At 49.2% G+C, this 14,511-nt stretch overlaps 1 protein-coding gene across 3 annotated transcripts in view; it reads right to left on the reverse strand.

Moving 5' to 3' along the window:
* ARHGEF3 (Rho guanine nucleotide exchange factor 3) overlaps nt 1-14,511 on the reverse strand; it is an 898,185-nt gene that overhangs the window by 160,104 nt on the left and 723,570 nt on the right. The window contains exon 1 of one of the 3 annotated variants that reach the window (XM_085624663.1): nt 7,617-7,885. The exons of the other annotated variants lie outside the window; for them this stretch is intronic. Coding sequence (XP_085480789.1) covers nt 7,617-7,712 — 96 coding nt within the window. The 5' untranslated portion in view covers nt 7,713-7,885. Of the gene's footprint in view, nt 1-7,616; nt 7,886-14,511 lie in introns of those variants that run through there. 3 annotated transcript variants of the gene reach the window in all.

Raw genomic sequence — 14,511 nt, forward strand, 5'->3', positions numbered from 1 at the left:
CTGTGCGAGGCCTCAACAAGCTGGTACACACCACTGGAGGCCTCTTCACACAGGCCTGGCTCGAAGTGTTCGCATCTAGCACACGGCAACCAGCTGAGCGTCAAAAAAGGGCTGTCCCAGACACCAGCTGGTCGAAATCCAAACTCAGAAAGGCAGGCAGACACCTCTTGGACACCAGATGTTGCTTTCCTAGCTCTTCAAAACAAGCTGTGGTTCAGTCGCTGCTTGTGTATGTTCTGTCTCTGCTGGTTTGTATAAACTAGGACAACCAGCAGTCTGCAGACCTGCCTGGGTGCACTACAGCCTGTGAACTGGTAAATGGGACCATGTAAAAGGCCACACACTGGATGGGACTAAAAATGATACAGCATCTTCCAAACATTTTAGATTTAAGATGATATCCTGTTTCCAACAGTGAATAGCAGATGTGGTTCCCTTGCCCACGAGATGATCAATTACACCCTTGAAAAGATGATTAACGTTTGGGAAGCATCGGGTTTTAGTACAAAGACACAGAACAAATCGTTAATTTCTATTATAATGATTATTATTTATGATAGAAGTAGCAATAATAACAACTTTTCTTATAGCGCTTTAAAACCCATTTACCGATTCCAAGCACAATAAATGCCCGGTTTTACTATTACCCGATTTAGAGGTGGTCATGTTTTGGTCCTTGGAAGGATGAGATGCAGAGATGGCCTGGCCTCGATTGAAGCACATGGGCCATAGGTCACACAGATGACAGCAACAAGACATTAAACTTACAAAAACTGAAATTCTTTGTCTTTTCTACGTACTTTCAAGAAATTTCAGCCGAGTTACCACAGGCCTCAGCTTTGCAATAAAGGAGGATGTACAGTAAATACAAATTGGGGGCATGATAAAAGTTATGCATAAATGTATGGACCAGAGGACAAAAAATACAAAGTGATCAGTACATGGAAACGTGGTATTTTTTTGGATAAATAGACTTTTTTTTTCACTGGATGATCCCTCTTTAGGCGTGGGTCTAACCAGGATGCTTGCCCCAGCCAGGGTCTGCATGTGCGAAAAGATGCACTTGAGTTGCCCACTGGATGAGGAAGTAGCAAGGGTACTACAGCTAGAGGCAGAAACTGATCACCATTTACTGACATTAAACACTATGAAAGGGACAGCTTTGTTTTTAAAAGTCCGAGACAGTGGTGGTATATGACAAATGTCATTTTACCCGCTCTTGCATCAGATCAAGGAACGCATCATTTCCGCTCACCGTACGCGATGGCAGCATGGGGAGGTGGCAAAGTGTATCTGCGTGAGGGCTATACTTCTTGACAGCTATACTTCTTGAAAGGTACATTTTGCTATCCAATGCATGCATCCCTTTCGAGTCTCTGACTAGTAAAGAAAATTCAACGGCAGCCAATGTGTTGCCCTGACTGGCGGCGGATCACAAAAGACTGACCAATCGGTGGGAGAACGGCATAGTACAGTGGCCTTTAGGGACATCATACTTACAAATCATCCTTTCATGAGATGGAGGTGTTAAATAAGGAAGTGGACATACCGAACAGAGATCAAGAGCATCCTCGCCCATCGGTCAGGTGATCTTCTCAAAAGGATTGCTACCAGAAGGATTTCACAAACTGTGGGGGGCTTTACAAAAGCACAATTGGCTTGTTACTTGGATGGGAATGAATGAAGACCCTAGATGGCAGCCTCAGAAAAGAGGACATAGGGTTAGAATGAACAATGCGTGCACCGGTTGCCCGCGTAGTGTGGCAGAGGAGTCATCAAGAGAAGATGAGGATGAAAGCTCCACATCTCACACTATTGTTAGAGTTTTCCTCATCTAAATACAACTACTTCCGCACATGTGCGGGCCACTTTCAGAGGATCATGAGAGTGGCATGCCTCATACTGGAGGACTGGACCTTGACTTTGATTAGCATGACTGAGGGTTAGAGGCGGGCCTCTACCATGGGAAGCGAAGTGCCAAACTTCTTCTCAAATTGCCAACAAAGTAAAGGGTCAAGAAAGAGTTGAGAATGACAAAGATTGGAAAATAGCACCTTTGGTACCATAATGGTGTCAGGATTGCCCTCTGCCTTAAATACCCTCACAGGAGTATATTATTCGGAATGGGAGCAGGCTGGACTAAAAAGTCCAACCACATTGAAGATAAAGGAGAACCCAGCATAACAGTGACATTGATGGCTCGTCATAAAACTATGAATACACTTGAAATGCAATTGAACGGGCAGGTCATGATGGGATCTTTATTCTAGCAAGACGATTGCCCCAATTTCCAATGTGGCGGGCCTCAAGAAGATTTCCCATGTTCAAGGGGAATGGCCCGCCGCACAGAGTTATTGCGGGCCCAGAGATATCTCGGGTCTCACGATTGCCGCGCTACACTGTGTCGGTCCCACCGCTATAGCGGAAGAGCGTCACCCCACTGCTTTTGAGCAGTGCAAGGCACGAAACATAAAATGATAATAACTTTGCGTTATTATCATTTTATGCTTCGTGCTGCTTGGTAGGCGGGCAGGGCTGCTCTGCTGTCCGAGCAGGGCAGGGGAGGAATAGTTTGCCCACTCCTAAGTGCGCAATGACTGCTTGGTCGGCCCTCCCGGGCTGCCCAAACCTGTCAAGTCCACTTTCCCTGTTCTCAATGCAGGGTGCATTACAGCCTGCATGGAGAACATGCCCACCCCTCAAGCCCCTAGCTGAAAGCCGTGTTATGGCGCTCAGACCAATCACAACAATGCATTGCAGTGTTGTGATTGGTCAGGGGAGCCTGGGTGCTTACCAATCACAACACTGTGTTGTGATTGGTCAGTGGGGCCTGACTGTGCTTCCTGTTCGAAGACGAGGAGGGCAAGGATGCGGGACTGACGGCAAGGTATGTTTTTTTTTTAATGTATTGCGCACTCATTCCCTCCCCCCAGCGTGACCCCGCCACCGCGACTCCTCTCCCCCCGTGACACCCCCCTTCCCAGCCACCCGCGACCCATGCCGGCCACCACTGCCGCTACGATGGGAAGTACTGCAGTTGGCTTTGTTGTATTGGGGCGGTGGGAGTTCATGGTTGGCAGGGATTTTCAGGTCACCCTTGCAAGTCACTAAGTAATACACACATAAGAACAGTGTCAGCGGGACCTCAATGGGGTGTGCTTGCAGCATTCTGTGGAGAAGCTGCCAGTGGAGAGGCTGGGATGGCCGCTTCCGCAGTGGTGCTTTTGGGACACAGGCCCTCAGGGGGTTAGAGCGCCGTCCATGCCAAGGGACCAAGGCATGGCCCGGTTGCAAAGGCTGGCTCTCTGATGAGTGCAGGTGGTACCAGAGGCGTGAGCGCTATGGGGTAAGCAGGTCTTATTGATTGAGTTAAGATCCTCTACCTCACAGGAGCAGTATTTACGAGAGGCTCAAGGATTTTTCACACAAGAGTGAAAACCCCGAGATGGGCACGGGTGATCTGCGGAAAGTCCAACCATTAGCTCACAAAAACTAGCTGCTGGGGTGGTAGAGGTGTTAGGTGACTCGATGTATAGCTGACTGTTAAAACATATGAAAGAATGTAAAGTCATGTAAAAATGTTGGAGTGTGCTGTGACTAAATATTTTCTTAAGTTTGTTTATAAAGTATAAATACACTTTGGCCTGAGATGTTTGCAGTCTCTAATAACCCTGGGTGTAGTTCGCGTAGTAGCGCTACGTGTAGCTACGCAAAGTGCACTTCGCACTACGCGAGATACGCGTAGCACTACGCGAACTGCGTAGTGCGCTGTTTGCGATGATTGCACAGTGCCGGATGCTTGTTTGCACTGTGCAATCATTGAAAACGGCATCTGGGGAACCTGTCACAATTATGTAAAGAAGTTATTCGTGGACAGCAAGACGACCTCCCAATGCAGGAATTAAAATGGAAAAGAAGGCTTGGGATTCAGAATATAGATTTGCAGGAGTCTTTAGAGCTGGCAAGCTCTATTCTGTTTTCTGGGTGCTTAAAGAGTCAGTGCTTCATGTCAATTTTTGATCTTTATTATACTCCAGCCAAGATCGCAAAATGGAAGACGGGAAGGGGGGATAAATGCCGGCGGTGTGGTGAGAGCCCAGCGGATGCTGCACACATGTTTTTTCTGTGTTCGTCACTGGCCCCCTTCCTTGGTGAACTGCAATCTTTTCTGAATTCCTCTTTAGAACTAGCGGTATTTCTTAATCTGGGCCTAGTCCTGTTTGGTATTGATTTTGATATATTAAATAGTAGAAGGCCAGCATCACAAAGGGGTTTTTTATTCTTATGTATGGCTGTGATGCGCCTTTGTATAACCTCAAACTGGTTACCCCGGATCCACCCCTTTTTTCTGAATGGAGGTCTAGTATCCTTGCCCTGTATCATATGGAATCGGCACTCTATAAACTGAAGGGTCATAGAAGAAAGCAATTTGGGGAGCAACTATGGGCACCGGTAACAGAGTGGCTGTGAATAGCGACAAATGATCAAAAAGTTGTGAAATTATGTTTGTTTTGATCTGTATAAAATGTGGCTCTTATGTAAATTTTTAGAAATCTGACACTGCTGAATAAAAATGTACCCCAAAAAAAAAAAATAATAAAGAAAACGGCATCTTGCACAGTGCAAGCTGTCGTTTTCTGCCGCTCAAGTAGATTTTTACTCGAGCGGCAGCTTTCTCAACGCGGACTGGTAGTTTCTCATCGTGAGCGGTTGCGAGCATACGCGACCACTCGCAATGAGAAACCTGACCCTCCCGCGTTGAGAATCTCGCCGGGAGGTTTATTTTCCACGCTCGTGATCGGCAACTTGATGTTGCAGATCGCGAACGAGGAAAAAGTCTCGCCGGGATGTCACTTTGCTCGCTCGCGGTCGCCAACTTGACGTTGAAGACGGCGAGCGAGCAAAAAATGCCAACTACGCTACGCGTTTTTGCACTGTTCTACGTGCAATTCGCGTAGCGTGAAGTAGCACAAACTACACGAGCGTAGTGTAGTTGTCCGCCCAGGGTTAGTCTCTAACCAGAACAAAAGTTGGGTCTCAAGCTCTCTCCTTTGAGGGTAGGAGGGGCATGTTTGGGGGAGGGGCGTGAGGACACATTTTGTGACTGTGTGAGAAGGGACTTGATGTGTCCCCTCACATATGTCTTTTCTCAATTTCCTTCCTAGTCCGAATGGGCTCTGAGTGGGGTCCTTGTGTAGAGGCCTGGAATATGGAAACAGTGTGGAGCGGAGGCATGTGCAGAATGGGAGCGGACATTATCTACCCTAGTCCACACAAGGACCCGCACTCGACCTCTTGGGCCCTCACAGGAGCCGTCCCTGGTGGTTTTAAGTGAGCGTGTCCTAAATGGCTAGAAGAGTTGGTCAGTATCTTGGCATGAGAACCACTCTGACCATTAGTGATATGACGGATGGAGTGTCACAACCCCAGCCCCGTCTGCCACTTGGTATGATCAGGGGGCAGAAATGCCCTGGACAATTACCTTCCTCAACAGCTGAAGGCCCCACAGGACCAGCCAATCCTGCTGTCCTGGCTGTGGTTGACATAAACAGGGCACAAACCCCACTAACACGATGAACCAAGTGTAATTACAAATCACGGATGTGTATTGAACCCAGGGGGATCAGAGGCAGCAATACACAGGTGGGAAGACACTTATTGCGCGCCTTAGAGAAACTGCAACAAACATCAGAATGGAGAACCTTGTATACACTTGTACACCTTGTATACACTTGTCCACCTTGTATACACCTGTCCACCTTGTATACACTTGTCCACCTTGTATACACCTGTCCACCTTGTATACACTTGTCCACCTTGTATACACTTGTCCACCTTGTATACACTTGTCCACCTTGTATACACTTGTCCACCTTGTATACACTTGTCCACCTTGTATACACTTGTACACCTTGTATACACCTTGAGTTAAAGACAGTTGAAGTCTTCATAGCCATGTGCCCAATGTCACACATGTCCGCAAGTAAACTATGCAAAAGACCACGGTTGGTTCAGAGGTACAACAAAAAAGAGAAAGCAGCAAAGGGCATCGTCATGTCATGACATGCACGTTTACATTTACCATGAAGGTGGTAATCTGCCGTCAGTGGTTTTTTGCATTACATATCCTTTTCGGGGTTTGACATCACCGGTCAGACTGCACTTTCAAGAACCAATGAAAACTACTAATGGGTATGATGCCCTCTCTTGCCCTCTCCGCGTGAACTCTTTCACCTACCAGCGTCAAGCACTTCCAGCCCCCTGACACCCACACAGGCTGCGGAGCAAGCTTTCTCTTCGCTGGCATTCTTACATTCACCGTTTTTTGGGACACATACATACAAGAATATACACAATGCACGTATGACTTAAAAAGGCAAGTTCACGACAAAGCCCTACTGAAGAACAACTTTGCAATCTGGAAGGCATTATTTTAAGCCGTACTTTTAGGGCCGTACACAGCTATAGGTGGTCTCAAAGACTCCCGTGAAACCCAACCACACCATGATCATGTTTGCAAACACGCGGGCCCTGCCAAATCGAATGGAGTTTCCGGGACGGGCAAACTACACATGCCAGACTCGGCTCTAAAATCTGGAGGGAATGTGTGAAAATATAACCAACGTCTTTGAAACACTGGAATGAATGTTGGAAATGAAACTTGCACGAATTTAAATACAACGTGCTGCCACTGAACAAGCAGCCCTAGTCCACATGCAGCGCTATATTAGACAAACTTCTCATACAAGAGTAATAAAACGAATTCTTGACTCTCAGCCACAATCAAACTTAGAAAAAACACACAGACTAACACATAGTCGTGAAACGGATAAAACAGGAGCGCAGCCGGCAGAATCGGAAATAGTCGCACTAAACAAGCTGCTGCCCAGCGCACTCCCGTTCTGGCCGTCTCTCTTCGGGTTTTGTTCCTCCACAGATCGGGGATCGGGTTACAGATACACGCGCACGACTGCAGGGCAATTTTGTACTGATCAATAAAAACATTAAATGTCGTTTATAGCACTGGTAGGTGCAAATTATGCCTTGCATGTGTCAGTGAGGGCAAAAGCCTATATGCAACTGTTGATGCACGTGTGGCGGGCGGTAAGTTGTGCTTTACACAGACTGGTCGTTATAACCTGTTTTGCAATGGTGGTCAATTCAGCAAACCAGACATTTCCAAGTGTTGTAAGTTATTAATGTCCAATCTACCGATGTTCCGTTTACCGACCCGGGAAGAATGGAGGCTAAATGTGCCCGGTGCACTCATTTTCAGTAAAACAAAAAAAAATACCCTGCCCTGTCCAGTGCATGTGAAGAGAAGTGTGGGGTTGGATCTGCGCTGTGGTGTCCGATGCCACTGGTGAACATATCGAACGATGAGAGGAACATTAACTCTCCCCCCTCGCGCGCCTCCACTAGACTAGATTTACAGGTCGCACTGCGGGCGTAAAGTCAACAAAGTCTGCTTAAGTTCGGGGAAGGGCCCGAACACCTTGTCAGAGATAAGAAAGACCTCTACTTCACAGCTTTACTGCCTCCTACATTGCATGTGTCAACAGCACCTTTCACGGGAGCAGGAGGCGGCCGGACAGCGGGCACGTGCGGGGGCTTACCTCGGTCTCTCTCGGGGGGCTGATGACCGTTTGCACCTCCAGGGCACAGTTGGCTCTCTTCACCGTGAGGTAGAAGGGGTAATCCTTGGCCACCATCGCGGCTCCCTCCGCGGAGGCCTCGGAGGTCACAGTGGACTCTCTTCAAACGCAAACCTCCAGGGTAAACGTGCCCCCCCTCCGAAGCAGGCAGCGAGCAGCCCTAGCTCCTGTCTGGAAGCATTGCCGCGGCGAAGCGCTGTGTCAGCCAGGCAGGAAGCGGGCAGCCGCCGAGCCCAGCCAGTGAAACACAACACTGCAGCTCCCAGCCTGCGCGCCCGCCCACCGGCGCAGGGAGCAGGAGAGCGAGGGGCGAGCTGCCAGGACTGATGTCTGTGCGTGTGAGGGGGGGGGGGCAAGGGGGGAGGGCAGGAGCGCCGAAGAGGGGCGCTCTGCCGCCACCGGTGTGTGTGGGAATGGGGCGGCGAGGGCTGGAGTCCAGCGGCAGAACTGTGTGTGCGTGTGTGGAGCGGGGCAGGCAGCGGTGGAGCTGGAGGGACAGGGTGTGTGTGTGTGTGAAGAGAGAGGGGCGAGCTGCCAGAACTGATGTCTGTGTGTGTGTGTGAGGGGGGGGGGGCAGGAGCGCCGAAGAGGGGCGCTCTGCCGCCCCCTGTGTGTGTGGGAATAAAGGAAAGGGCAGCGAGGGCTGGAGTCCAGTGGCAGAACTGTGTGTGTGGAGTGGGGCAGGCAGCGGTGGAGTTGGAGGGACAGGGTGTGTGTGTGTGTGTGTGTGAAGAGAGAGGGGCGAGCTGCCAGGACTGATGTCTGTGTGTGCGTGAGGGAAGGGCAGGAGCGCTGAAGAGGGACGCACTGTCAGCACCGGTGTGTGTGGGGAATAAAGGAAGGGGCAGCGAGGGCTGGAGTACAGCGGCAGAACTATGTGTGCGTGGAGTGGGGCAGCAGCGGTGGAGCTGAAGAGGGGCCGGGTGCGTGTGAAGAGAGGGAGTTCTGAAGTGCAGTGCAGAGCGGCGTGTGTGCGTCCGGGAGTGCAGGAGTGCAGTGGCAGAACTGTGTGCGCGTGTGTGTGTATAGGGGCAGAGCTGAAGAGGGACAGTGTGTGTTTGTGAAGAGAGAGGGAGGGCCTGAAGTGCAGAGCGGCGTGCGTCAGGGAGTGCTGGAGAAGAGTGCAAAGTGAGACAGAAAGGGAGCTGAAGAGAGACACTCTGCCGGGACAGGTGTCTGGGGGGGTGAAGAGGCACATGGAGTGCAGGGTTATAGTGTCACAAACCGTGGCACACGTGTGTGTGTGTGTATGTAAGTGAGAAGGGAGTGAGGGGAAAAAAAGGGGCACGCTGCCAGGGCTAGTGTGTGTGCGCGCGTGAGTATGTGTGTGTTTTAAGGTATGGAAGGGCAGGGAGTCCAGCAGTGCAAAATAATGACTTTTCGCCAGAACGTGTGCGTTTGTATGTTTGTGTGGCACACTTTAATAACTCGTGTGTGGTAAGGGGCACACTGCCAGAACTGGCGTAAATGCCAGGGCTGCCGGCTTTGGAGCTGGAGAGCCAGATGCGAGTCTCGGCTTCAGCTCAACGTCCTGTGATTCTGGGCAAATCACTTAATCTCCCCATGCCTGCAAAACATGAATGTGTCCTTTTGTACTGTAGCTGGTGCTCATGTGACGCGCTCCAATGCCTTCCAGTCCTGTTATATAAAACTGCAAAAAACAGCGAATGAGGAGGGGACTGAGAACTTTAAAAGTAAGGAGCACATACATTGCCACAACTCGTGTATGGGAATGGAGGAGGGACCGGAAGCTGTTTAGCATAACAGAGGGGCGCACTGCCAGAACTCCCGAGCTATGAGATAAGAGGAACGTACAAGGAGCGCATTAGGAGTAAAAGGGGCACCGCCCCCCCCCCCCCCCCAAGAATTCGTGTATGAGAAGGGGACTATTGGCCCAGGGCCGGCTTTAGCACTGGCGGCCCCGGTACCACGATCATTGTTGGTGCCCCCCCCCCACACACAATGACCGCCTTGTCAGATGCTCTCACTACCACCGGGCAAAAGTGCCCCTCGTCTCTCCAAGCATAACTTATTGCTAAACACAGCCACCCCCCCCCCACCCCCATCTCCTGAGGTCAGCGCCCCCTCCACAGGTCAGCACCCAGTGCGGCCGCACCAGTCGCATTGCCCTAAAGCTAGCTCTGTATGGGCCAGTGGAAGAGAGTTAAATACCACCAAAGAAGGGCACTGCCATAAGTTGTGTGCGCGGCGAGGGCCGTGGGCCTTGATGCCAAGGTGTCCAGGAGCGCCTAAGAGGGCCACACTGCTAGAATTCCCCAGATGGGCACACTGCTTGTACTTGTGTGTGTTAATGGGGGTAGGGGCCGGCGAAGTCAGAAAACTAAAGAGGGGCAAACTGATTGAATGAATGCAAGTGTGTGTGTGTGTGTGGGGGGGGGGGGGTATTAGGGAGTCTAGGAGCGGCGCACTGCTGAAACACGGGAGAAGAAGGTGGAGAGGACCAACGGGTGCCTGTGTGGTGAGGTGGCCAGGAGATCCGGGCGCTCGGGGTTGGGAGGGGGCGGGGAGGACTAGCTGAACGGGAAAGAGATCAGCTGCAGTGATAAGGGGCACGCCCTTAAAACGTGTGCGTGTGTGGGTGTTGTTGAGGGACGTACCACCCAGAGCACAAAAGAGGGGCACTTCACTTTCCCAGAACTTTTACAAGAGGTGGGCACGAAGCCCAGGCTATATAAATACAATTACAATAAGAGGCAGCTTATGGCAGAGGAAGGCATTGCGCCAGGAGGGAGAGATTACAGGTAGTTTTTAATATGTATTTATTTAATGTATTTATTTTTGTTATTTTGGTTTACTAGGGTTTTTTTTTTTGCATAACGCTATTACCCGAAAAGATCCTAAAGTGCTTTACACATGACATGTCTGGAAAGAGGATAAGTATATTTACATCAACAAACAAGTTACAAGAGTTGTCTAAAACAGATTCATTGCATTTGTTTGACAAGCGGGAATTAATTACCATAAAATGTATACAAAGACTTTTACAGTGTGGGCCCTGCATACAAAGAGAGAGCTGGGGGGAAACAGATTTCATTTTAGGTTGTGTATATCCGGGCTAGCAGCAGAAGAATTTGTATCCGGCCTCCAAAAGATGTAAAGTGGTTGAAATGGGAAAATAGAAGTGCAGGTACTCCGTGCCAGAGTACCTGCTTGTTTCTGATAAGTGCCGGTACTCTCCAATTAAAAGTATTACGTATGTCTTGAGAAGTGCCAGTACTCTCCCTCTCAAAAAAAAAAAAAGTGCTGGTACTCCACACCGGACAGTACCGGCCCATTAAAAGCACTGGTAAAGGGAGCATCTTGCCCTACATCATTGATACTCAAAGTATGGCCCGGGGGCCGCATGCGGCCCTCCTGACCTCTACATGCGGCCCACTGGGCAGCAGAAGCACTGGTCTACCGTTTACTCGACTCAGCACTAACATGTAAATACATAGCAAACACTTATTTAAAGGTTAATTGCAGTTATGGAAAGGAAGTAATTAGGCCCTTAACTTTAGGAACACCATCATTTGTAAAGACAGCTGCTAGATATACATGCTTTGCTTTCCCTACACTCACTTTACACCCCAGCTGGCATCAGTGCGGCCCTCGGTCACACCATAGAGCAAACTTTGCGACCCCGGGAAAATGTTTGTGAGTACCCATGCCCTACATCAATGGTCCAGGTCGTAGGCAGGAAACCCGAGAAAGAGCAATGTAAGGTGGATGTCTTGTTCCAGCTTTTGATTTGTAGGTGGAATTTATTCATGCCCTGAAGGGGCCTTAGACTGTCTGGCAATGTAAACTTCCCCATTGAGACGGAGGGGACCCCGACTGCAGGAGATAACAGGGCCACAGATAGGTCCACACGGACTCGGAGGGTCCGAGAATGTCCTCCGGGATGAAAGCCTACACCCGCTGGACGCCGCTACAGGGGGACCTGCCAGACCAGGAACACAAGAACGTTTGAACGGGCAAGAACATATTTATTTATGTATAAAGTTTTATATAGAGTGAACAAGATCCCGAAGGATATCAGAGCGCTTTACAAAAAGGGTGTAAGGAAGAACAAAACCCAAGAAGGACATCAAGTAAGAATACACAACATGAATAATCGCAAAAATCACAAACTAATGACACAAAGGAGAGAAACACAATAAACAGATGATAGCGGGTTACGAGGGGAGAACACAATGCGGTAAAGAGGAGCAGAATCACATGATGGAACAGTAGTTGTAGGATCAATGATTTCGAGCCAGTGGACCTGGCCCAGATTAAGGAAGGAATTTGTCCATTAGGAATCTTTTGGCTTCCAGTTTGAAAGCGGTCGTTGATGAGATTCTGCGTACTTCTGGTGGAAGAGAGTTCCATACCCTTGGGGCAGCTCCGGAGAAGGCTCGGAGACAAGTTCTCTTTTTCCTAAGGATGGGTGGTTTCAGGAGGAGAGTGATAGCGCTTCTTGAGGCTCTCCCACCACAGGATAATTCAAGCTTTTGTGCTAGGTACCTGGGAGTTTTGAAATGCAGGGCTTTGTGCCTCAGAACGACAATCTTTAGCTGAATTCGAGCTTTGTAGGGTAACCATTTGAGAGATTTTAGGACTGGGGATACGTGCTCATTTCGTTTGGTACCTGTGACCAGTCTGGCCGCGGCATTCAGTGATGCCCTTAGTGGAGCCAGGGTGTATTTGGGAAGGCCACAGAGCGTAGCACTGCCGTAGTCTAGCCTCGGCAAGACCAGTGCTTGGACCACCTGCTTGAAATCCTTTTGTGGCTGGAATGGTTTGATGTCCCTCAAGGTCCTCATCAAGTGGTTAGCTCCCTTACAGACATTGCTGATATGATTTTTCATATTCAGGTGCTTGTCCAGGGTGATTCCGAGAGATTTAGCTGAGTCAATGATGAGGGAGGTGCAGTTGAAGGCAGTGAGGTGATTCAGCCAAAGGTCTAGCTTGGGGATGTGGTTTGGGGGAGAGATGAGAAGGAATTCAGTTTTGGAAATGTTGAGCAATAGATGGTTCTCAGTTAACCAATTTTGTGTGGCCTGAAGGGTGGTGTTGAGTGAGATGATGTTATCCGGGGATGAGATTTTCAAATAAAGTTGTGTGTCATCCGCGTACATATGGTAGAGAATGTTCGAGGAATTTAGTGATTTCGCCAGAGGTTCCGAGAAAAGGTTGAAGAGGATAGGAGATAGGGCAGACCCTTGGGGGACACCCATGAGTACTGGAGAAGGCTGGGAGAGGGAGTGGTTTGCCTTGACTCTTTGTGATTGGTGGTGTAGGAAGGAGGAGAACCATTGTAACACCATACCCGAGAAACCCATCCTGTTCTTCAGAATGGATAGGAGGTTGTCGTGATTAACCGTGTTGAATGCGGAGGAGAGGTCAAGGAGGATTAGGAGGCAGGAGCAATTTTGGTCAAACATTTTTAAAATGTCATCCATAACATGCGTGAGAGCCGATTCGATACTATGCCCCTTCCGAAAGCCGGATTGATGCTGGTCTAGTAGTTGGAAATTCTCTGTGTGAGCACAAAGTTGGGATTGTACACATTGTTCCAGTAGTTTGGCTAGTGTAGGGATATTGGAGATAGGGCGGAAATCTTTTAGGTCAGTTTTATCTGCATTCGGCTTTTTTAGAATAGGTGACACCTGAGCTACTTTTAGGCAGTCTGGGATCGTGCCTTGTGATAGAGAGGCATTTACAATCCTTGTCCAGGTGGGGATGAGTACATTCTTAATTTCTTTGAAGATGGCCAGGGGCAACGGGTCACTGAAGTGGTTCGAAGGATTGATGTTCTGAAGAATCTTATTGATGTATTTTTCACTGAATGGGGTAAAGGTGCCCCAAAACGCATTGTTCTTAGAGATCAGACTGATTGGTTTGCACTTATCTAAGAGGTCAAGGGATGGCAGTAGAGCCTTCTTAGAGGCAAGTTCAATGGTAATGAGTCTTGACTTCTCACTGAAGAAAGCAGCAAGATCATCGCAAGAAGGTGGGATGACTCCGGAATCCGAGTGGTTTGGGCCTGCCACTGATTGATGTTTGACCAGTTCGAAAAGTTTCTTGGGGCGGTTTGCAGCTTGATCAAGTTGGAGTCTGAAATAGTCTGCCTTGGCGCTCTTGATTTGTTTGTTATAGAAGCTCCTAACACTCTAAGGGGTTTTAGTTGTTCCAAGGAGGGTTTGGATTTCCGGGAGCGTTCAGCTGCCCTAAGGTTGCAGCATTCCGTGTTTAAGTTTTCGTTGTACCATGGTTTGGAAATATATATATAACATAGAGGCCAAAGGAGTTGTAGGTGTATAAACCAACGTCCCGAACTCCTACAGCCTGTTGACCTGGACTTGTGTCCAGATGGCTAATCAGATCCCATAGGGATCTGACCTTGTTTCTCTAGCTTGTTTTCGTGTCGTATGTGACTGTGTGCATCGCACCTTGATAACTGGGTGGGGTGGGCGACAGACCTCTCCTTCTCCTCTTGCGCACTATTGTTTTATGACAATGGGTTCATGTGCTGTAAGAAGGTTTTGGGGGCTAGGGTGGGGGGTTGGTTGAGAGAGAAAGGGGGTTCTTGTTTTTCATGTTATTGTTAGTCGCAAAGAATCCGGTGGACGGGTCCAGCGGAGGAGGAGAGAAGGCCTCATGAGGCTGGTTCACAAGGTAGTGGCATCCCTTAGGAGCTCAACAGGCCCATGTCAACCCTGTGGAAAATTGGCCCCTTTCGGTCCTGACGTGGAACGTTAACAGCCTTAGAGATAGGATAAAGAGGGAATTGGTCACACAGTACATAAAACGACTACACCCAGATGTGGTGATGCTCCAGGAGACCCAACGACAGGGAACCCAGTGTGGA

The sequence above is a fragment of the Triturus cristatus genome, chromosome 9, assembly GCF_964204655.1.
Source record: "Triturus cristatus chromosome 9, aTriCri1.1, whole genome shotgun sequence".
NCBI classification, from domain to species: Eukaryota; Metazoa; Chordata; class Amphibia; order Caudata; family Salamandridae; genus Triturus; species Triturus cristatus.